The 22,499-nt window shown below is 36.2% G+C and overlaps 1 protein-coding gene across 2 annotated transcripts in view; it reads left to right on the forward strand.

Moving 5' to 3' along the window:
- The window catches only part of AKAP11 (A-kinase anchoring protein 11), a 45,766-nt gene that overhangs the window by 18,815 nt on the left and 4,452 nt on the right, over window positions 1-22,499 (forward strand). The window contains exons 5-11 of one of the 2 annotated variants that reach the window (XM_049815760.1): window positions 711-845; window positions 1,851-2,115; window positions 2,591-7,235; window positions 9,604-9,759; window positions 14,395-14,478; window positions 15,249-15,295; window positions 17,732-17,892. In XM_049815760.1, the coding sequence (XP_049671717.1) occupies window positions 711-845; window positions 1,851-2,115; window positions 2,591-7,235; window positions 9,604-9,759; window positions 14,395-14,478; window positions 15,249-15,295; window positions 17,732-17,892 (5,493 nt within the window). The remainder of the gene's footprint in view (window positions 1-710; window positions 846-1,850; window positions 2,116-2,590; window positions 7,236-9,603; window positions 9,760-14,394; window positions 14,479-15,248; window positions 15,296-17,731; window positions 17,893-22,499) is intronic. The other variant, XM_049815762.1, reaches the window with a different exon arrangement.

Below are 22,499 nucleotides of genomic sequence, written 5' to 3' on the forward strand. Positions count from 1 at the left end.
TTGTATTCAGAGTTGTATCAATGTTGCTAATTAATTAAATGATAATAGTGCTAGACATTCTTTCAAGTATGAGTAAGAACTATTTGATGGTCTAGAGCCAGGTGGAATTTAGAGAAAACTGGGCTGAATAGGTTTATGGAGACTTGCTTTGGATCAGTAGTATTTAGACTATTTTAAAAAAACCCCATAGATCTTTCATAGGCCTTTTCTGTATTAGTTTAATCTAGAAGTTATTCAAGATCATGCTTAAAGAGCTGCCTTGTCCCTGTTTTTGTAATAGGGGGCTAAAACACCATTGCAATAAAGCACACTAAGAGCACGTAGAGATCCACTGAGAACCATTATTAGCCGAGTTCAGTGTTCTCTTTGTAGTTGTGTACCTTGTAGGATGTGCAGCTGCTTTTCAGTGCTTACAAGATTCTCCTCTGTGACTTTGAAGACTCTCTTGGCCCCTGAGAAACAGTGGAATTTCTTTTGGTAGAAGAGTGAGCTGGAGATGAGTTCAGACTGAATTAAAGTTTGTTTACGTGAGCTTTACACCACAGTCAGAGAGTAAGTGGGGGATGCGGCAAGAAATAGGGGAGAAAAGAGCAGCTTTACCAAAATTAGCAGCTGTTACTATTTAGAGGGGATATGAGATCAAACCCATTAACGTTTACTTGTAATTTTTTTCACTTTATATTCTCAATGTGTTTGTATATTTAAATCAGGAGTTGGCAGCTGTTTCTGTAGAGCTTCCAGATGTTCTGAAATCGCTCCAGTTGGGTAAACTAAAAGAAAATGAGGTTATATTTCTAAAAGATGTGAAGAAAACCTTGGCAAAACCTTACGTCATGAAACATCAGGTAAAAAATTTTGTGTCTTCTTGCATGTCTTAATTACAGAAGCATTATATTTGGCCTCATAAAGAGTTTAGTCATATCACACCTTGTCTTGCTTTTGGTTTTGTGCCATCTTAGCCACAGGAGTATTAATGTTGTTGTATTTCTGCAGTTTCCTTAAAATAAATCTTAGAAAATCTCAAACTTGGTGCTTTCAAGTGGTGTATTATTAACAGAATATATTTAACAAATATTTAATTATGGTGCTGATCCCATACTTCTGCTAGGCTATAGTGCCTTTCACTCCCAGTTTGGAAAGATGAAACTTGCCAAGTTACCTGTCTGTGCTCTTCTCAGATATTGTTTTCATCCTCAGCAGACTTTTCTTCTTGAAACACAGGTGCCAAAAATTATGAGAATGTCAGGCGTTCGTAAAACTCAGTGGGCTCTTTTCTTACTAAAAAAATATTTACATTTATAAATGCTGTTAATGATATAATTTTCATTATTTTTATTTCAGTATTATTTCCAATATTATTATTATCTTAATTATATTAGTTCCAATTATAAATGTTGTTAAAGCAAACTACTTAAAGACATATTGATTAATCATACATGTTAAATTTAATTATGTGGCATGTAAGGTAAAAAAATACCTTAAAGAAACAAATATCCTATAAATTGGAGTAGTATTCAGCGTAAACATGTTTTGAAATACTGTCTTCCTCTGCAGATTTTTAACATGCATTCTTTAATAGATTCTTGACTACATATTATCAGGGTTGTATTACACAACCTTTTCTTTGTTTTATTTCAATTATTTCTTCAGAATGTAGAAGTTATGAAAATGAGTAAGTGATTTTAACTATCACTCTACAGAAACTGTTCCATTCATTTTCATATCTTTTAAAAGATTTGTAAATTGTGTACTCTTTGTAAAAATGCATTGAAGGAATCCCTTCCTACTCCTGACAGTTGAAGTCATTCTAAGATTGTAATGTATGTTTTCTTGTTGCTCTCTTTTTCAAGAATCAACTTCCTGAAGTGTTTTGTGTCATGAGACTGTCTCCTTCATTCCCAAGGATCAAAGTTGATTATATATTTACCTTGCTGAGCAAGTATACCACAGGCATAAGATATGCAGTGGAAATAAACCCATCGCAAAAACATCAAACAGAGACATCCCATGGAGAAGATGATGACACTAATCAGTCAGTTTCTTCAATTGAGGATGATTTTGTCACTGCTTTTGAACACTTAGATGAAGATGAGCCTTCAAAGACACAAAGTGCTGGTAAGTTCTTGCATGCTGTTGACTTGTAGAAATTGTTACTTGAAATTTAGGCTGTCAGGATTTAGTGAGAAAGTAAATGTACATAAATAGTAATTTTTTTACATTAATCATGCTTTGTAAAGGGGTATTATGCAATTGAAATTTTTTTTTTTTTTCTCTTCTTTTCACAACAGTTTATCAACTCATAAACCAAAGATTCTAATCTTGGTGTCGGATGCAGATCAAATAGAATCTTACTCTACTTCGTGTGCTTTAAAAATACATGAGTTTGTCAGTGATTAGATTAGTATAATAGGATTTGAAAAAAATGAAAGATTGCTTTAATCATGAAAGATCAGCTAGCATTTTGCAACAGTAACAAAGCCCAGCAGTTGCCATCAAAATCTGTTCTCAGTTTTCTGTAGTTCTGTGGGAATTCTTGGTTTTGAAGCAGTCGTCTTTTTTCTTTTTTTTTTTTTTTTTTTTTTCTTTCCAGGTGCATGCAGCTTTACTTCTCGAAACCATCGAGATGCTGCTTCACAGACCATCCCTGCTCAATGTTTAGAAGCTGTTGATTCAAAGATCCTTGTGGGTTCTGCACGTCGAAAGTCGTCTGCCAGATCTTCTGCTTTGATTGATATTTTCGGACTTAAGGAACTGTCCTCAGTAAAAAATTCGGTTACAACCTCAATTTCTGATCCTTGGATACAAAGGAGTTTCTATAAGCCATATAATCCTTCTGATCAAGGTGTTAATTTTTTATGTAAAACATTGTTTTCTTCCTCTCCAGCTGAATCCTCTGAGTCGGATTGCTCCAGCCCAAGCCCCATCATCTTCTTAGATGAAGAAGGCTATCAAAAAAGCTTGAAGGCAAAACTTCAGCTGCCAAAAATTCCGGTAGTGAAAGATGGTATAGAGGATTCAGACTCAGAAGTGAGTGAGTTTTTTGATAGTTTTGATCAGTTCGATGAGCTGGAACAAGCCTTGGAAAACTCTTGTAAAGTTATTAGGGATCCCATCCTAGGGAATCCCTCCCAGAAAAGGAGGACTGCACATGAAAAAATGTCTTCTGCAAGCATTACAATGAATCCTCAGAAATTCAAGTTTGATCGTCCCACTCTCCCAGCCAATGTAAAGAAACCAACTCCTCGTAAACCAGAATCACCATATAGCAGCGTCTTTGATGTTCCGGATTCTCCTCGCCCAGTTAAAACATCAGGGGAAGAGAATGGAGGCTTGTTCAGCCCTATCAGATCATCGGCTTTCAGTCCACTAGGGAGCTGTGGTTCTTCTGAATGTTTATGTCGAATTAGTCTTGGTGGAGATGGGACAGGTCAAAATCACCATGATGCGGTTTATAATAGTTATTCAGCATATGCTGATAGTGTTTCATTTGAAATACTGGGTTCTGTTTTTCATTCTGAGTCCTCATCAGAACGAGTATGTGTAGGAAATGATTCAAAACACAAAGGGATTGCTTTGAAAGAGAAAAAAAGTCAAGCTGCAGATCTCAAAATGAAAACTAGTAAGGAGCCAGATAAACAAGCAAAATCTAAACACAAGTCATTAATGATTAGAGATAGCATTCAAAAATTTGCAACTGAATTAGTTGAAAAAAGTTTTGGCAGTGCATTTAAAGACCTGCAAAAAGGTGTTTCTTCATGCACCAATGCACTTTGTCATTTGGCTGCTAGGTTGACTTCTTCGGTCTTTCAAATGGCTTTTTATGAGATTGGAAGACGTAGAGCGATCTCCCTGAAGGAGCGTGCCATTAATGGGATAGCAAACTTTTTGGTGAGCGAAGCTATAACTGGTGCTTTGAAAGAACTGCGGCAGGTAAAGAAACAAATATTTACCAACACTGTCGCACGGTTTGCGGCAGACCTTGCTGAAGAACTTGTGTTTGAAGGAATCATGGAAGTATGCCAGTTTTCGTATCCATCGACACCTATAGCTGCACAGCCTTCATCATTTGGTTATGAAGACAAAGTGGTAAGATCCTATGCCAGAGATTTATCTGAATCTGTCATTCAGGAGGCTTTTATTGAACTATCTCAGGTTGATGTGACCTTCACAACACAAGCAGCCATTAGTGTTTCCATGGACAACATTAAATATGTGAGTGCAGAGAGTATGTTAGAGTCAACACGGACTTCTACGGTTTTTCCTGATTTTAATGATAGGGTAGCACTGAAGCCAATCCAAGATTCCAAGAAGGAATATACCGTACAGCAAGCCCTATTTTGCACCTCTGGTGTTGTAAGTTCAGTACCTGTGCCCTTAGCTGGAAGAGCTCTTTGTCAGCATCAGGTTTCCTCTGATGCTTATGAAGCAAAAGTATCCAATGCTCTGAATTCTGATGACAGTATGAAAGTATACAAAGACTCGACTCATCCATTTTTCACAAGCAGAAAGAGAGAGGAGGAAGTTGCTTTCAGAAATATATACCTGACTTCAGATCACAGTCAAGGTACTGAAAGTACGCCATCACTCTTGCATAACCAAAACGATACCAAACAAACAAATAACAGATCTGGAATGAACAATAATTCAGAATTAACAAGTGGGTCGAAAGGCATTAATACTTTCTCTGGAACTATGGTAGATATGATAGTAAATGAAGCTTATGAAGCCATAACCTCATCTAGAGTAACAAAAGCAGTAGAAGAGTATACAGATTTTTTAACAAGAAAAATAATAGATAAAAAACCTTATGTGCAAAGCATTTGTGAAGATTTCCCCAAGAATATGTTTGCAGATCACTTGGCCAAGTATGTCATAAAACAATCAGTGGATGAAAGTAAAACTGTGTTATGCAACACTAGTGAGAATTTAGCATGTAATTTGAGCCCACAGACTTACGCAGATATCAGTAGAAAAGAACAATGTGTGATAAAGAAGCAAGAGGCTGAGAAACCAAGTAATGTTTCTGTAATTGTGGAACAACAACAGATGCCTTTGAATAATCCATGTAAATTTCTTTTTACTCCAACTCATTCTGTTCAGTGTTTTTCAGAATCTAAAGATTGTTGGCAGGAACAAAAAGGACACAGGTTTTCTTCAAAATCACCACCGCCTTGTTCCACTGTGACTTTTGGTAGGCATGTTCTAGAGGACTTTACTGACACAGGAAGCTGCTCAATAACATACTTAAACAAGCCCTCAAAACCCCATGATACTGAGAAACCATCATCAGGACCTTTAACTTACAAGCAGGCTGATTGTTTTCTGCATGCAAATAGCTTTTCTTCAGTGATGTTCGGCAGTGAAGATGCTTTGCAGATGGAAGATAAATCAAGTCTCAAAGATGGAAATACCTGTGTAATGCCTGATACACCCCCACCAACTCCTTTAGTACCATGTCAAGGTAGTTCTGAAAGAAACCTAAGAAAACTGTCTAAGAAGCTCAAGGGAGAATTGGCAAAGGAATTTGCACCTGCAACACCGCCTTCTACACCGTACAATCCATCTGTTGCAGGTTTGTCTGAAACTGAACATGACTCTTTGGAAAATGAGGAATTTATGCTGAAACTCATGCGGTCACTTTCTGAAGAAGTTGAAAGTAGTGAAGATGAAGATCATTCTGAAATGCCTGTTGAGAAAGAGGAGCGTTCAGAAAAAACAATTCAGTATGCAGATTGCTTAGCTAGCCGTATAATTTCAATAGCGACTGAAATGGCTGCTTCCCATTTAGATGGTAAAACGAACGAAAGACAGGTTCAGTTAGGTATGCAAAACAAAAGAGGTGGATATACTGCATTTATAAATATCCCAGAAGAGATGTGCAGTTCTTTATGGAATTACGCAGGTGATATGGCAGGAAAAGTCATCAATGAGGCCAAGAAAATAGTGAAATCAAGGCATTGTAAACTGTTGAGGTTGAAACGGGTTAACTGTCAGGTGGATTGCATTTATCTGAGAAGAGGCGATAAAGATTATAATTCAAAAGAACGGTGTGGTCCAGTGCAGGACCAGTGGCCCGGGGAGAGAGATTCATCTGTACTTGCTTTACCACAAGGTTCAGGCATGACAGGTTTGACCTCCAAATACCCAAGCTGTGAAAGTGTGACTGACGAATACGCAGATCATATTATTCGAGTTTTGAAAAGAGAAGGTGGTAATGCTGAACTGTTAATGGAGCAGTATGCTAGCAGACTTGCTTACAGGTCTATCAAATCAGGCTTACAGCAAGCTGCTAGAAAAACCAAACTGAAATACAACAGAAAGACGTTTCCTGGGCAGAATGCACCGGTAAATGGTAAGCTGGAGCTGATCAAAGCAGTGAATAAAGATGCAGTACAGCAAGTGAGAAGCGGCATTCATCACTGTGAAGACCAAACGTACGAAAGGAGTATCAGCACACAGGGAACAGAATGTACCGAGTTGTTGGATTTTTCAGAATCCCTTGCTCGCAGTATCACTTGTGATGTCAGGAAGAAATTAAAAATGTCAGGAGCATGTTTGCCAAAGTCTCTAACAGATTCCTGTCTGTATAAAAAGACTGAATTTGATGAAGTCACAGGGGATCTTATTAAAACAAGATTTTCTAGGACATTTCTTCCTTTCTCACCAGATCATAAACTGTATCATAGTACAGGCAGTTTAAATGAAAATGGCTACAGTGAAGGCATAATTCAAGCTATAGAACAGTATGCTAGGAAAGTAGCAGATGATACTCTAGAAATGAGTTTAGAGTCGGCTGTTCTCCATGTGGCTGAAAACAGAAAAAACGGGGATAGGCTCTCCTATACTGAGAAACTATCTCCTTTTTCTGGAACTGTCTGTAGATGCTGCAGTATGAAGGAACATCGGTACTGTACAGAAAGTACGTCTCATCATCTGCCCGCGCAAGAATCCTCTGTTCCAGTGAGGCATTTTCTTCATTCTGGATTGGGTGGTGCCTGTCAAAAATCAAGAGTGTTTCAGCTTGATATTCCTAAAATTCATGTTGATGTAGAACAGAAGACAGTGTTTTCTGATGACGGCGCTACTGCAGCTGTAGAGAAAGCAGGAGAGCTGAGTTACACAAGTCTGACAGCTGACAGTGGTATTGGACAAGATGGAGTGAGTTTTGCTGAAAGCCTTACTACTGAAATAATGACATCAGCTATGACTAATATTGGTCAGGCAGTTAACATAAGGTAATATTAATTTTCTCTTACTTGTTGCATTCTGTACCAGAAAAAGCAGGATTGTTAATACAAATATGTGCTCAGAAGGCATTTTTATTTATTTATTTATTTGTTTTAGAAATCTACACTTTATGTTCTGAATGTTTTCTCTTTATTCTTCTGGTGATACTTAAATGATTCAGAACTAGAAAAAACCCTACTTTTTTCCACCTGTGGGAGCTTGAAACCAAGGTTTCTCTGTATATCAGCACACATATGTTCCAGTAGGTGACTAATAAGTGGAACTTATTATTTCAACTTGAAATACTGTTATTTTTACCTACAGTAGAGAATAGCAGACCTTACAGGTTTTGTTGATCTGTGAGCCGTGACAGAATCCAGGTTCGTTCCCTACCTGTGTTTTCTATTCTGTGCTAAAAATATAAAAAGAAATTTATTTTTGCTTTTGTTGGTAGGATCAACATGTGGTACTGGCCAAACTAGCTATTGCTTTATCATATGAAGGCTTTATTTTGATTATGGCTGTGTTGCAATAGTGTCCTTATTGTTGGAGAAAAACCCCAACCCCTTACTTTTAAGGAAAAAAAACCCTTATTAAAACACACTTTAGCTTATAAAACAGTAATATAATAGACAAGGAACTGACTTTCAAATTCATCTGTATTTGGCAAAGGCTAATATACTGTTTCCTTTAATAGGACTATAGATAGGAAATACGTGGCACAGTAACTTTGCGGCAAACAGCAGCTATTCCTTAAAACAGACTGTGCCGTGATCAGAGTGACTTGGGATCTTCTTTTCTTCAGGTCCAAGAGCAATCTTTACCATGTTGTTTTTTCCAATTTATAGTAATATTTATTTTCCTACTTCTTTTGTGTGGGAATTCCTCACGCTATCTATGGATTTCTTTTCCTGGTTTCTAGAGGGACATCATGATGAATAATAAAATTGATTTTTATATATTCAGTGGCTAAAAGCCACAGTGGGACCGAACTAAATTTTTCAAGGTATGATATGAAACACTTACATACTAGCAGCATAAAAGTGCTCACAAGCTGTATATTGTGGCTGTGCACAACAGGGTTGAGTCCTTGAGTCAGTGTGTGACAAAAAAAAAAGTAGTAATGTGGTGATGTTTTTCTATACTTACAGTATCAAAGATGACACTTTGTTTCTGAATCACTTCTTAAAAATACTATTTAAAAATTCTAGTTAGAATATAACAGTAATAAAATGCAGGGTTCAAAGAGATACTCTTTATTATTATGTCTGTGACAAGGAGGCGATGGTAGGGTTTTACTATCACAAAATTTATAGATGTTTATTGCATTGTCATCTAATGTATTCTGTGTAATGCATATGTTTCTTGAGAAGCTGCTTTGTGTGGTGAAAAGAACTGCTGCTAGTGCTGGTACAACTAAATAAAAATGGGGGAAAAATCACCTTTGTATTACCCAGATGGGTTTGGTTCCAATTCAGGCTACATATTTGTTTGCACAAATTCATGCTCACTGGAGTAAAGTGTTATCAGTCATGTGGGTAAGGTTGGATTTGTAAGTAGTGCTTCCTATGGTGGTAGCAGGATGATCATTTTCTTGAACTTTTGACCACTTCGTCTGTATATAATCACAGTTTGCCCCTGAAAGTTAGTTCATGACTGCATAGTGTAACTTTTTTCATAAGGAGTTCAGACTTCTTTAAAGTTATCAAAATGGATCTTAGGCAGTGTCTTCTAAAGACTATCTTTTATTGAGCATACTTGCTTGATTGTTTTTTGGATAAAAAATTTAAATTTATTTCCTGAGGGAAAACTTGTGTAGAAGTCAAGCATTGCTGTACTTTCTTGAAGCAGGAAGACAAATCTTTATCTACAGAAAGACCTTTTTAAAAAATGCAATCCTAACATTTTAAACACTAGCAGCACGTCCCTAAGCACTTTGCCTACAATAGCAGACCACCTAGCTGGTTGTACCGAAAGGAGGCAGGGGAAAATAGCCGAACTGTTCTATGGTGAACAAGTTCAAAAATGGTAAGTCTTCTGCTTGAAAAGTGTACCTTGATATACAGTCTGTAAGGCTACAATGCCTGCTATGCTTTATAGCAAATAACCTTCCAAATGAGAGAATTATTTGTGCTGCTCCCTTTGTCTTCTAGTGAAAGAATTCCAAATAGCAATCCCTGACCTAAGCCTGTTGAAATTGCAGATTCATTTGGTTGCTCCATTTCTTGTGTTGAGAATAGGGTATGAATTAATGGCACCCCCCCCCTTTTTTTCCTTGGAATTTAACATCTTTGAAATGGTGTTCAATTGCTGTGAATAAATTAACACAGGTCGGCATGACGTGGAGTGATGTTTTTGTCTTAAATTTTTGTTTAGCTCTGTTGGAAGAGAAGGATTTCACTCTGTTGAATCTATTGTTAGCCAGCAGATGAGTCTTAGTATTGGTGATGATAGCACTGGGAGCTGGTCCAATCTAAGTTTTGAAGATGAACATCCTGATGAGAACAGCAGTTTTCTTCACCTCAGCGACAGGTAACTATAAATATGTTAGTATAGTTAAACAGATTATCTTGACATCAAATAACTTGGCATTAAGTGGTTTTCTTCTGGGAGCTGGGGGAGAAGAGATTATTTTGTCTTTTAACACACAATAATTTTTTTATTAAAAATGGCTGTGATATTACGTGTTTTCTTACAAAATGTTGTTGCCTACAAACGTTCATACTATACACTGTAAAATATGCGGAGTATGTATTGTCATTGATGTCAGGGAGTCACATCAAGTAAAACTGTACATATATAATTTAAGTTATTAGGAAAAGGTGCAGGTGTTTTAAAAACAACCACCATGTGTAAAATACAACTTGAAAGTACTGTGTATAAGTTGTGCTCTGAAATATTAAAACTTAATCATTGAGAAGGTGTTTTATGTAAATTCATCTATTCTTGAAAAGCAGTGATATGAGCTTAATTTGCATGAGGAGGTTTAACAGCTATTTTTGTCATTTTTGGGATTTGAATTTATAAGCTGTTCTAACTGATATTAGTGGAATATTTATGTACTACTAATCACAAACTTACAGGTGTGTAATATTGGAACTTACCTGTTCAGAGTAGTAACTTTTTCCACAGAGCTTCTCGCTACACTTCCCCTGGCTGATAACTAACAATGATTAGAATGGGAATTCTAAATATCTGCAATGTCTCTATCTGTTGCCAGGGAAAATTATATAAGGAGCATATGAGGAAGGAGTAAACTTAGTTTTTTATGATTGATATACCACTTATGTTACTGCAGTAAGTTCAGCATTTCTGTTGAAGAACAGCAGAAGTAGGGGAGAATTTTTTTCTTTTCAGTTAGTACTTCCAGCATCACTGAGATTAAAGAAAATATAGGAGATGTGCTTCCTTATCTAATGTACAAATAAGTTATTAGGTACCAGAGTGAACCTGGTGTCTACAGTATTTTTAAATGTCTACAATATTTTTCATGTTTTGCTTAACTAAATATTTTAATCAAACCACTACTATAATTTATTTATACAACTGAATAATTGTGTAAGAGGATACATTGCCTTAAAGTTATTTCAATAAAACATCATCTGTTGAAAATGAGTTAGACTTACATCATGAAATTCAGACTATAAGGAAGAATATTCAGCATATTGGCAGTTACAAATAGTGAATAAAATATAGGTTATTTGATGCTGGAAAAAAAAAAGTGTAAAAAAATTGCTGGACCTCTAGTGCCCATGTTGTATTTGTTCATCATCCCCAAAACAGATTTAAATGAAAAGAAGCTCATTTCTATTGCTTGCAAGAAAATCTGTGGCTAATTAGAGGAGGAATAACCTAAATTAGCATTTTACTCAGAGAAGGACAGGCATAATTTGGATAGCAAGGTGTTGGCAGAGGAAACTGGCACACGCAAATTGATCAGCTAGTTTTACAAAACTAACTGCGGATTGGTAGCAGCACATGTGTTTGTGTTGGTGAGGTTTAGCAGGTGGAAGCGACAGAATCTGGGGTTGTTGCCCTGAGTAAAAAGATATGGGGGCGGGGGGGAACCTGTAACAAAACAAGATTCAGTAATAACAGTGTGGAACGGTGTTAGCATCGTCTAAGGAAATCAAAAACTGCATGGCCATGATGAATATTTATTGCTTTTATTTCCTCTTTTTAACATCAGCTGTTTTATTAAACAGGAAAATGCCATTCAGTCATAGAGGGAGCATTCAGTATGCAGTTCACAACAGTTGAAAGTTTGGGGGTTTGTTGTTTTGTTTTTTTTTTCTTATGGTTAGGGCCATCTGTTTAAAAAAATATTGTGCTGATTATATGTAAACCATGTTATGAAACATTTAAATGTACTGCCAGGTAGCTTTGCTTTCCTGGCAGCTATTTCTTAGTGCAAGTGGCTTCCTTGTGCCTAAGAAGCTGTCAGCAGTCTTGCTTGTACCATCTTTGAGATACTGGATATCATTAGAACAATTTGTTTGTAGTGCTGAACATTAATCCAGTTTTTCTTGGCAAGGAGGACCTCTCCCTTTCCCCAAGCTGTTTTTCCAGGCTGTTTGCAGTATTCAATGGACACTGGTACTTAAGACTCCTTCAGCTGACATTTTGGAAATTATCTTCAGAAAAATTATCTTCATAATATCTTTATAAACTTAGAGATTCCTTAACGGTAGTTGAAATTTTTTGGAACACACAGAGAAAACAATACAACAATAGAAGCTACAGTGGTCCAGTTCGATTTACCTTGCTTTGCTTTACTTCAGGAGAAAAAAAAGACATTTTTTGTAGTGACTCTATTGAAACGGTACATGCCCTCTGCATCTCAGATCAATATATAAATTGTACTTCAGTACTTCACAGAGGATTAAACTATGTGTAAACAAGGGAGTAAGACAACTTGGAAAGAATTACCAAAGCATGATCTCTGCAGTTCCATTTGAATGGAAATAGGAATGGAAGTTCTTTAGCGGACTTGGTAAAGTTAGTTATGCAGGGGACTGCTTGCATCTTCTTTGTGTGCGTAATGTTAGTGACTTAAATTTAGAAATAAAACGGTCTTAAGCTTTCTCTGTTGTTAATCTATAGGTATGGGCATAGACATAGGCTTTTCCAGGGTATGATTCAGAGCATCCAGGTTAGGTTATAATTCGGAGCAGAAGCCTCTTGCCTTTGACTGTATGTACATAATGCAGAATCTCAAAGCACATGATCTGATTTATAGTTCCCATATATACAGTATCTATATAAAAGTTGAAAGCTTTTCTTGTAATTCCGCTGGCTCATGTTGAAGAGCTGCATGAAGCATTATAGAAGCATTATAATGCCTTTGTCTGTTTATTGCTTGTTCTGTGGTTGCAGGACTTTATTTGCAAGACTGTTAATTTGGCATCTTAAAACAAAATAAAAGTCACATTACAAAAAAGTTTCATACATTGCTATGCATTGTAATCATATGGTTCAGTATATATGATTATTTCAGACCAAGTTTGACCTCTGTAAAATATATTAATCTCTTACCTAATCAGAATAGTAGTATGCATGAGGTCATTCTGTTAGATTGCAAATACTTTTACCTTTAGTCTGAGAACTGGGGCAGCTTTTACTTCCACCTGTGTTATGCATCTATAACTTTCAGTGAAAGAAGCTTCTTGAAAGAGGCTGTTTGAGTGCAAAGTATTGGTATCAATAGGCTATATTAAATCTTTTCTATACATGTAATTTGAACCAAATTTAATACTTCATATATACTGTTATAGTCTCACACTGTAGCTTGAGAAAGTGCTTAAGACCAGGTTTGCATTCTCTGTGCAAATCAAGTTGGTTTCTTTGGAAGCTTCTGCTCTTTAATTTTCCTTTTTTCTTTTTTGCATAATAAGAGAACTGTTTGATTGTTCATTGCACATGTAGTCTAAATATGCAACAATGTGCTGAATGAAGCACGTGCAACTTTTTAATTTTTTTTTTTTTTCCTCCTGTTAGAGTGTGTTCATATTGCAGGCTTGCTAACCTGCCGTTACTCTTTTGAAATTAGGATCCAAGCAGGCATGCTAGAAAGCAAAGGGCACTGATAGGCAATAGTGTTACTGGCAGACTCTTGGAAGAGATTAATGTCTGTCTCTTGAAATGTTTCTTACCACCATTTGTGGTTTCAAACTTTACTATTTGCCTTGAGTAGAATGAGTGCAAGAGAAGAGCTTTAACAGCCACACAAAACTTAGGGGAAGAAAGCATCTTCTCGCAACAGTTGTTCTCCGGAGTTACTTCATGGCTTGTTATACCATCTATAGTAGACAATTTAACTTTCTCAAAGAATGCTGGTTATATTGAAATCCTATTCTTGGAAGGCTTTCAGACATGCTCTGGGGGAGGTATGAAGTTGGGCAACAGAGATTTAATCATATGAGTAGCTCAATCTTGTACATAAGCACAGGCTTAACAAACTGCTGATTATAGTGCCTAAAATGTATCAGTACAAGGACATGCTCAATTTTTTCAGTTCTTCGTATTGGCTTGAATGTAGTCATGGCATAAATGCAGTATTATGAGCAGTGAGCAAAGTAATTTTTTGTATTGTTTTCACTGATCTATAACCCACCCTATTTTTAAAAGATCAGCTTGTAGAACAATATTCAGAATTAAAAAAAAAAATTTTTAATTTACTCTAAGAATTCCTTCTCATCAGGCTGTTGGAGATCATTACTGGATTTTTGCAATGAGGTGGAAGGCTTTTATTTGTGCACTTGTCTTCACAATGTATAGTTTTATGAACTTTTAGCTAGTCCTTAAGCAAATATTATAGTTGTAATCCATATTTCTATGAATAATCATATTGAAATTGTTGAGCTTGTATAAATAACGAGCAATGTGCTTAGACCTGAGGACAGAATTACTGCTAGCATTGATCTGGAAAATTAATGAGTACAAATTAATACTTTCACCTGTGTACTGAAACTTATCAGTTTTGCATTATTGTGCACATTGGTGCTCTGAATAGCACTGACAATCATGTTTGTTGCAGCAAACCTGTTTAGGAAGTTTCAGTGCTCTTGCATTAAATGTCTTGACAAAACAGCTCTAAGGAAAATGAAGCTTCTAGTTTGAGCTATTGTTCTTTTCTAGTTCAGCTGTGTTCTCTTCTTCTCCTGGCAGTAATGGTAACAGCAGTAGCTGGAGCAGTCTTGGTTTAGAAGGGGATATGTATGAGGAGAATTTATCCTTTCCAACATCAGACAGGTTGGTTCAGTTGAGAAATATAAACCAGATGGGTTCCTCATAATTAATGCATGAAATCATCATTTTTGAAAATAAAAATACGGTGCATTTTTTATGCTGATACATTATTCACACTCTTCTCACTTAATCACAATATGATTTTTTTCATTAATTAATCCATACTGAATGGTTAAATTTTGCTGTGCTAAACTGATGAATGTGTTCTGCTTGCAAAATGAAAGGTCCCTTTTGTGCATGTTCCTGCTTGCAGTTTTACAAGTCTTTAGATTTACTTTGTCATGCAAAGTAGAGCTTGCTTCCTATAGGATTTCTGTTTTTTCCTTTAGCTTGTGGAAACTTTCAAAATTGCTTGGTAATTGGTTTTTGTAGAACACTTACGACTTAAGCTTTGGATAACGGATAGCTGTTCCTGGCTGTGACATAAGATGGCTCAACCTTTTCTCATATGAAGCAAAACTAAACTGTCCTCCTTAATTAAACTCAATCAGATTTCTGCCTATTTTAAAATGTCTTCATATTACAGTCCTTCTTTTTAACACCCTTCTCTTGTTTTTCTCTTCTCCCTTCTTTCCTTAAGAGCAAATCTTGTGAAGTTGATGATAAATCTTACCGACATGAAATGGTGTGAGAAGCAAAGCTTCTTTTCATGATCACTTCTTATTTTTTTTATGATCTTCCTGTCCTTTAACCTTCATTACAGTCTTAGGATTGACTACATTTATAGTGCATATATTGGATTATGTTATTTTTGTTTTATTTTTAAAATACAGTGATGGAACAGAAGATAAAGATGAAGACTCCAAGGATGCTGTAGAAGGTAATGTCAATTCCAGAATACACTACTGTTCTTGACCTGTGAATTCTACGTGAATTATTTTGTTAGTTCTTTGCTTCTGTAGTCTGCAAAACAAGGTGACAACCCTATTATCCCTATTCATCATAATGCATGTCGGTCAAGTGTCAGAATATATTCTTTGATTAATACCCTACATACAACTCTTAATGCACTGAAGTTTACAGCCTTTGGAAAATGCTAGTCTCTGATGCTCACACATGTACTTAATATAGCATAAGGTAGTGAACTCTTTTCAGCTTGTTGAAAGTAAAATTATTTGCATAGAATAACTTCTTTGTGAAATATTTGATAAGGAGCCATGGCAATGCATCTGCATGGCTATGTTCGAGATACTGAAGAAGTTATTCAAACTGGCCGTATTAACCTTGGGAGAAGAGTCATGAGAAACAATGAAAAAGCTTGGATTCGATACGTTTGCTATAATCTCTTTATTCTTAGTGCAATATAAAACAGGGTCTATCCAGTATCTTATTACAGCTTTCTGGTTTGTAGAAGATCTCTGCACTGGTTCCAGTCAGACTAAAATGCCAAAGTTGTTAATTCAAATGAGAACAGCCTGAATACATAGTGTACGAGGCTTATTTAAGGATGAGCTGATGTTAGAGCAAGTCGTAACTGAATTTTTCTTTGTGTTGGGTATATTCTGAAGATAAAATAAGCGTTTCAGGAAACCTCAAGTAGTCTTGATGTAAGCAGAAGAATGTGTGGTTCGTTTTTTGGTTTTGGTTTTTTTTTTTTTTTTTAAGCTCCTGGAAAAATGTATGGAAATGAACCACATCCCATAATTTTTTTTATTTTTTTTTTTTAAATAAGATCTGACTAAGGTTATAAGGAAGTAAACCTAAACTAAATTACTGAGTATTTTTTCCTCAGAATGATTATAATTAAAATGTTTTCTGCTCCGTAGGTTTCATCTAGGTTATCAATATACCATTGCTTTCTTTTGCCCTTGAGTTTAAAAAGTTCTAGCATCTCAAATGTTCAAATTGGTTGATTAAAATAGTGCTTGATTTTATTTCTGTGCACAGTTTAGGTGTCTCCTGGAGTGCAACATACTGCTTTATACTGTATTAAGGATTTTCTAGTGAAATTTTCCCAGTTTAATGTCTTCACCATCTCACTACTGTTTTGAAAAGACTCTTTCTGTTATTTTCATTGTAGGACCATTTAAATAGTGTTCTACGTAGCAAAGCTTTGTACCTGGTCTTGCACATTTGGAAGTTCTGTTCCTGTCATACCTAGAAGTGTCTGGCTTTTTTTAAGTTAACTGCGCCTTGTTCACCGAAGGATTTGAAATGAAGCTTTGTTATTACCAAATGTACATCTGTTTTCTAAAACTAAGAGATATATCAAAATTTCCCATTGATTCATTACCACAATGCTTTCCATCCACTAAGTATCCTAATTTTTTTTTTTTTTTTTTACAATTGGTTCTTTCTCCTACAAAGATACTAGATTTTGGGGCTCCTAGACAAATACTCTTTTATCCACCAAAAGCATGCTTATGGTATCAGTTCCACTAGTTAATTTTCTCTCTCTTTTACCTCTTGGGGGAATGTATTTCGTCTTGCTTAAATTTGCCAGTTACGAACGAATACCTTGGGTACCTCAGTTTTCGTAAGCTTGATTGGAAGAGTAGTGAAATTGAGGTAAACTGCACATGAACTTAAGTTATTATTGCAAATATATTCCTTGTTTCTAGAGAGTTAAGTCCAGTAGTATGGAAGTCAAAGCTTCAAGAACAACTTTGGAGAGCACTAGCATACGCTTAGTTGGTTCTGAGAGTGTGACAAAGGATTACTGTGGTAGCTAGTTACAGAAATTCAGCATGGCAACAGAAGATGACCATACTGTAGTTTGTCTGTGTTACTAATGCAACTGCTCTTTCAATACTGTGTTAATTCTTGGAACTCATGCTGTAAAGGAAATGTTGAAAAATTGGATAGGCCTCAGTAAAAACAGTGCTATATTTTAGAAAAACTCAGGGGCAGTCTGATTGGTCTGCCTGCACAGGAAAGAATTCCAAAATACACACTTTTTAAAAGTTTAGTAGATGAAGGCATAGCAGTTGGAAATGGAGGTGATTGATGGACAATGTGAGAGCCATTGCTGTTCAGTTTATGAAAGGCTGTGTTAAATTCCCTGTCATTGGAATATACATTAAAGTTTAGACGGTTTTTTAATACTCAGCTATGTTTGCGTACAATTGTAAATGGGATAAACAGTACTTCCTTATGTGAAAGTACAGAAACACTTCAGACCAGCATGATTTTTTCCTTTCATATTATCTGTGTATACTAAATGGAGGTTTTTAAATGTAGTCTAAACAGTGAACTACAGAGACTTTTTTGAAACAATTTGAATCTATAGATTTAATGATTTTATTTTTAACGTTAGGTTTGGAGCAAATACGAAAGACTTTAGCAATAGTGAATATTGATCTGGAACCAAATCTAGTGGACCCCCAGCTCAGAGCAGTACTCCAGTGGCTGGCAGCTTCTGAAACAGGGGTGTCTGATCTTCACTTTCATGACACTGCTACAAGGGAATTTGTCAATGTAAGTACTTGGGTTTGATGGGAGCTGGGGAAGGGGAAGGATTTGCTTGATTTCCATTTGCTGCGATACGCCACCTGCTGCTACTTTATTTGCCACTCAATAATAATGAGGTATTTGCTGTTGGGGAAAATCATTATTTAAATCCTGAGAGGTCAAAGTGGAACAGCCTGTTTGGCCTGTGCATGTACCATACAGTATTAATCAAAGCTGAGTTAACTTGTTTCACAAGTTGTTTTCCTTGTTTTATTCCAAAGAGGATAAAATCACAGCATTTTTATTTAGTGAAAAATATATTTTTTCAAGCATTTTTAACTTAGTATTTATCTGTACATTGAATCTTTCTGAGAACTGGGTCACGTAAATTAATTTCTAACTTAATATGTTCTGCCTCCATTTTTTTGCTAGCAAATGCACATTTTCTTATCAGAAAGAAGTTTAGGTTCTAATTAAATATTAAGTATGTATTTATTCTGTAGGCAACTGCAACCAAAGCTATTATGAAAAAAAGCTCAATAAGATCGTTTCATTTTTAGGTGCCTTTATTTTTGTTTTATAAGTCGAATTTAATATGTGACCAAAGAGGAAGCAGAAGTTTAAAGAACTAGGCTTCAGCAATTTGTGTGCCTTGGGGAAGGGTCAGAATTTTGGTATGAGTACTGACCTGAGTATTTCCATCACAAACGTATAAGAGAAACTTCTTATTCCTCTAAAATCATAAAAATTATTCCTTTGTGGCTACACACCAAACTGCACATGATAATCTGGCATTTATTACATTTGACCTATTTTTTTTAATCTTTTAACAAGGAATTATTTTAGCATTACCTGGCTACTGAAAGGCTAACTTAACAGATATATAGGCATTGTCTTTAATGATGAGGTTGATAGGAATGATAAATTATCAAAGATCTTTATCTTGTGACCTGGTAACAGGTGAAAGAGCATTGATGTGTGATGCCATTAGTATGCTTTTAATAATTAAGATCTTGGCAAAAACAACTTCACATACATATCAGTGTATTAAGGAAGGAAAAGCCTGCTTTCAGTTCCAAAGTTTAGTATTGAGTCTTCAGCTTGGTGCTTTCCGAAGGTCAAATCATCATTTCAGGAGAAAAGGGGAGTGACTGTGAAATAGAGATCAGTATGACAAAACAGACTCCCAAACTTAGATGAATGTGTGCACTTATGGTGCTTAGTTACTGTAGACTTGTGTTGAGTGTGAAAGGTACCTAGAGGTCAGTCCAGATTGTATCTGGGCTGAATTTTCCTGGGAGTGGCTTCTCCCTTTCTAGCCCAGAAAAAGAATGCTAGTTTTGTTTTTCTTTTGCCTATGTAACTGTGTGGTATATGTATTCGATCTTTGAGAATGGGAAGTCTTGCATTCTTACTTAAAATAACCCCAAAATTGGGAAATGTTTTTTGGGCAATTTGAAATATATCCCCTGTATTCCTTTTCTGGATGTTGGTATGTTTGATTTAGAATGATTTCAGAAAATGTTTTGTCGTACTTTAGTTCTGACACTTAGGGTGGACTTCATGCCTTCATATAGTTTGAGAATACTTTTCTCCACTTCCGTTTTTATTTGAAACTGTTGGGTTTAATCCTTATATTCACGTGTTCCTTCTCTGTTACGGTTTATAAGTGTCTCAACATGAAGAAGAAAATACTTCACTTTTTCTGTTCTCACATGCCTGGCCCAGCATTCTCTGAAGTTCTTTTGATATGAATGAGTTGGGTTTAGTGACTACAATCATTCTGACCTCGTGAGTCGTTTTTGCCATCTTTTGAAGATCTATCTATTTCATGCTTGTCATATGTGAATTGCAGCATTGCAAGTACTCAGGCAGAATGGTGGTAGGACCCACAAGTGTTAACAGTAACCTGCTTTGTGTGTGTATGTAAGAGAGACCTGTATCTTACGCTGCAACGTAACATTTAAGACAGAAAATACATGGCAGGTGTCTCTCTTTTAAATTTTTCCTTGAGTTTCTCATTCTTCTGCTAGCTCTGACTTAGTAGATTTCAAAGTTGTGATGCTACTATTTGAGCCAATACCTGAAGTCACACAGGAAAGATATTATTAGCCAACTGTGTATCTGAACACCACTCTAGCTACCTTAATAAGAGAATATACTGAGAAGAGCACTCTGGAAAATAGCAGTGTCTATTATGTATGCACTCCTAAAAAATTATAATATTTTTCTACTTGACACTTCAGTCATAAATTGATACTGAGTTGACACCTAAAGATAAAACATAAGACCTTCAGGCAGGCAGTAGTCATGCAGTCCTGAAAATGTTACAATAGTTAATTGACCCACTTATCGTTTTATAGATTAAGTTTTAGTTCTCCAAATGCAGTTATGTTAAAATGAATTGAAATCCTGTTTCCACCTCCCCCCAGGGGTAGGGAAGGATTACCTGGTTTTTATTCCATCCCGTTTCCCAATTGGAATGATCTCTGACCCACACTGGGGGTCTTAAATTAAAAATAGTCGTTCTGAGTTCTGTCACTTGTAAAGCTAGACAAGCACCTCCAGAGGGCACTGCAGCCCAGCAGAAAACTAAACCGACCTCTGTATCCTGATCTCTCGCCAGCTGTGGGGTTTTGCTCATCTCATACGTACTTTGGTAAGTTACCTCAGTTACGTGGGGAATGAACCTGGGCTTTAGATCACATTGAAAACAGTAATTTTCACTATAAGCAGTTGGTGGGTTCTGGAAGGGAGGAAAGGCTTGTGTTAGCTGATCACAGCAGGGTAATGAGCCACTGATGCGATGCGGCTGTATAAAAGACAAAAATACTCCTAGCATGTATCAGGCAAGGTATTACTTGCTGCAGTTGGGTATGAACGCTTACTTAAGCATACATGTTATGCTCAGCAAGGCAGAAAGAAGTTAAATACCTGTGTATGAAACAAAATACATTTGTTAGGAGCTAGAGCAAGAAACCGGTAAATTGGAATAGTTCTTGACTTTGAGAAGCTTGACAGTGTGTATATGCAAGTGCCTGGATTAAAAAAACATGTATGTTTGATTTTTAATGAGACCTTACCTAGCTCTTTTAGGATTCCTGTTGGCTATTTTGAGTAAACTCCTAATATTTTACTTGTCTGACAGTAAGAAACAGATCAGTCGGCTAAAGAAATAGTGGGATTGAACTTTGAACTCTAAAATAAAATAGGAAGATTAGTGAAGCGAGGTGCCAGCTCTCTCATCTTGCCATGGTGGTATCTTCTTGGGACAGAATATACTGTATTTGCTGAAGTAGGTCTTTGGACATTAGCCAAACTTTCCTCTGGCATAAGAAAAATGACAGTTCTTTTATAAACCAACAAACACTCTTTTACAGAATTGCCTGTTGTAGACTATAAAACTCTTAGTTCTTGTACTCTTTTAAAATTCACAGAAAGAACTGCAGATTTCAGTCTCTGTTTATGTAGAAGAGATTTATTTTTTTCACTGAAAAAGGTTTCCATGTTCAGGATATATTGTACTCAAGATTAGAGAGGATCTTTCTTGCTTATTCAGGTTAAGTGTTTGCTTAATAAGTTAATTGTTTTATACATGTTTTTATGCCCATGTTCTTTCTGTCAGTTCCATCACCTGCCTTGTTGCAGTTGGAACACCACCTAGGTGAAGAAGCAGAGAAAGATTGTCTTCCTTTTCGTGTTTTAATAGAATTTCATATTGCAATCTGGCAGGTCTCATAGAAGAAAAATTATGAATTTTTAATTTTGTAGCTATGGAAGATATTTCACTGAACGCTGCTTATGACTATTTTTTTTAAACTTAATGTAGAGAATGTCATGGTAGGGACAATAAGCAATAAAATTCTACAGTTCCAAAGAATAAGTAGGGTAAGTGTCTAAATTGTGTTTACTAAATGCAACATTGACAGTTGTCCAGAAAGCTACAGGGAATAAAGTTTGTTTGTGTGAGTGTTAGGTCATTTTTTTTACTCCTGGGCAAACTGGCAAATTCGTCCTTGTCTTAGGGTAGGCTTTCTTCCATATATAGCTGAGCTTGACACAAAAGCAAAGGAAGATTTTTTTGCTTGGACCCTGGGCAAAAAAAAATGTTTTCAGCTACACTGATCTCTGCTCACAAGTTGTAGTTTAACTTAACCCTCACCGTTTCCTCTTCCCCAAGATGTTATAATTTGCCAACTCTGAAGACGCTGTTTTCACTGAGGGTAGCATCTGTGCCACCCAAACCACACTATATGTTGTGAAAGGAAAATCCACATCCTTTTATTAAGACTGAGTTTTGTCTTTTTATATGCGCATTATTGGCATGGGAGGGATGGCGAATGTCTTAATCTTGTGTTCAGAATTTCCTGTTTTCTGCAGTCTTGATGAACCACAGCCCTCATACCTGTGGCACCACATCATTTGAAAATGTTGCTCCCTCCAAAAGAAAATCTTGTGAAAACTGCCCTGAAGAAAAGTGCCTGATTCCTGTGGAAGTGTTTGTTTTTATAGATGTGGGAATAATGATTAACTCATTACAACTGATCTCTTATGAGCTAATGTTTCAAGAATAACTTCTGTAACTGTTAATCAGGATGTGCAGGTCAAAATATTTTGTTTTGTGTTCCCCTGTC

Source organism: Accipiter gentilis, chromosome 13 (assembly GCF_929443795.1).
Source record: "Accipiter gentilis chromosome 13, bAccGen1.1, whole genome shotgun sequence".
Classification (NCBI taxonomy): Eukaryota; Metazoa; Chordata; class Aves; order Accipitriformes; family Accipitridae; genus Astur; species Astur gentilis.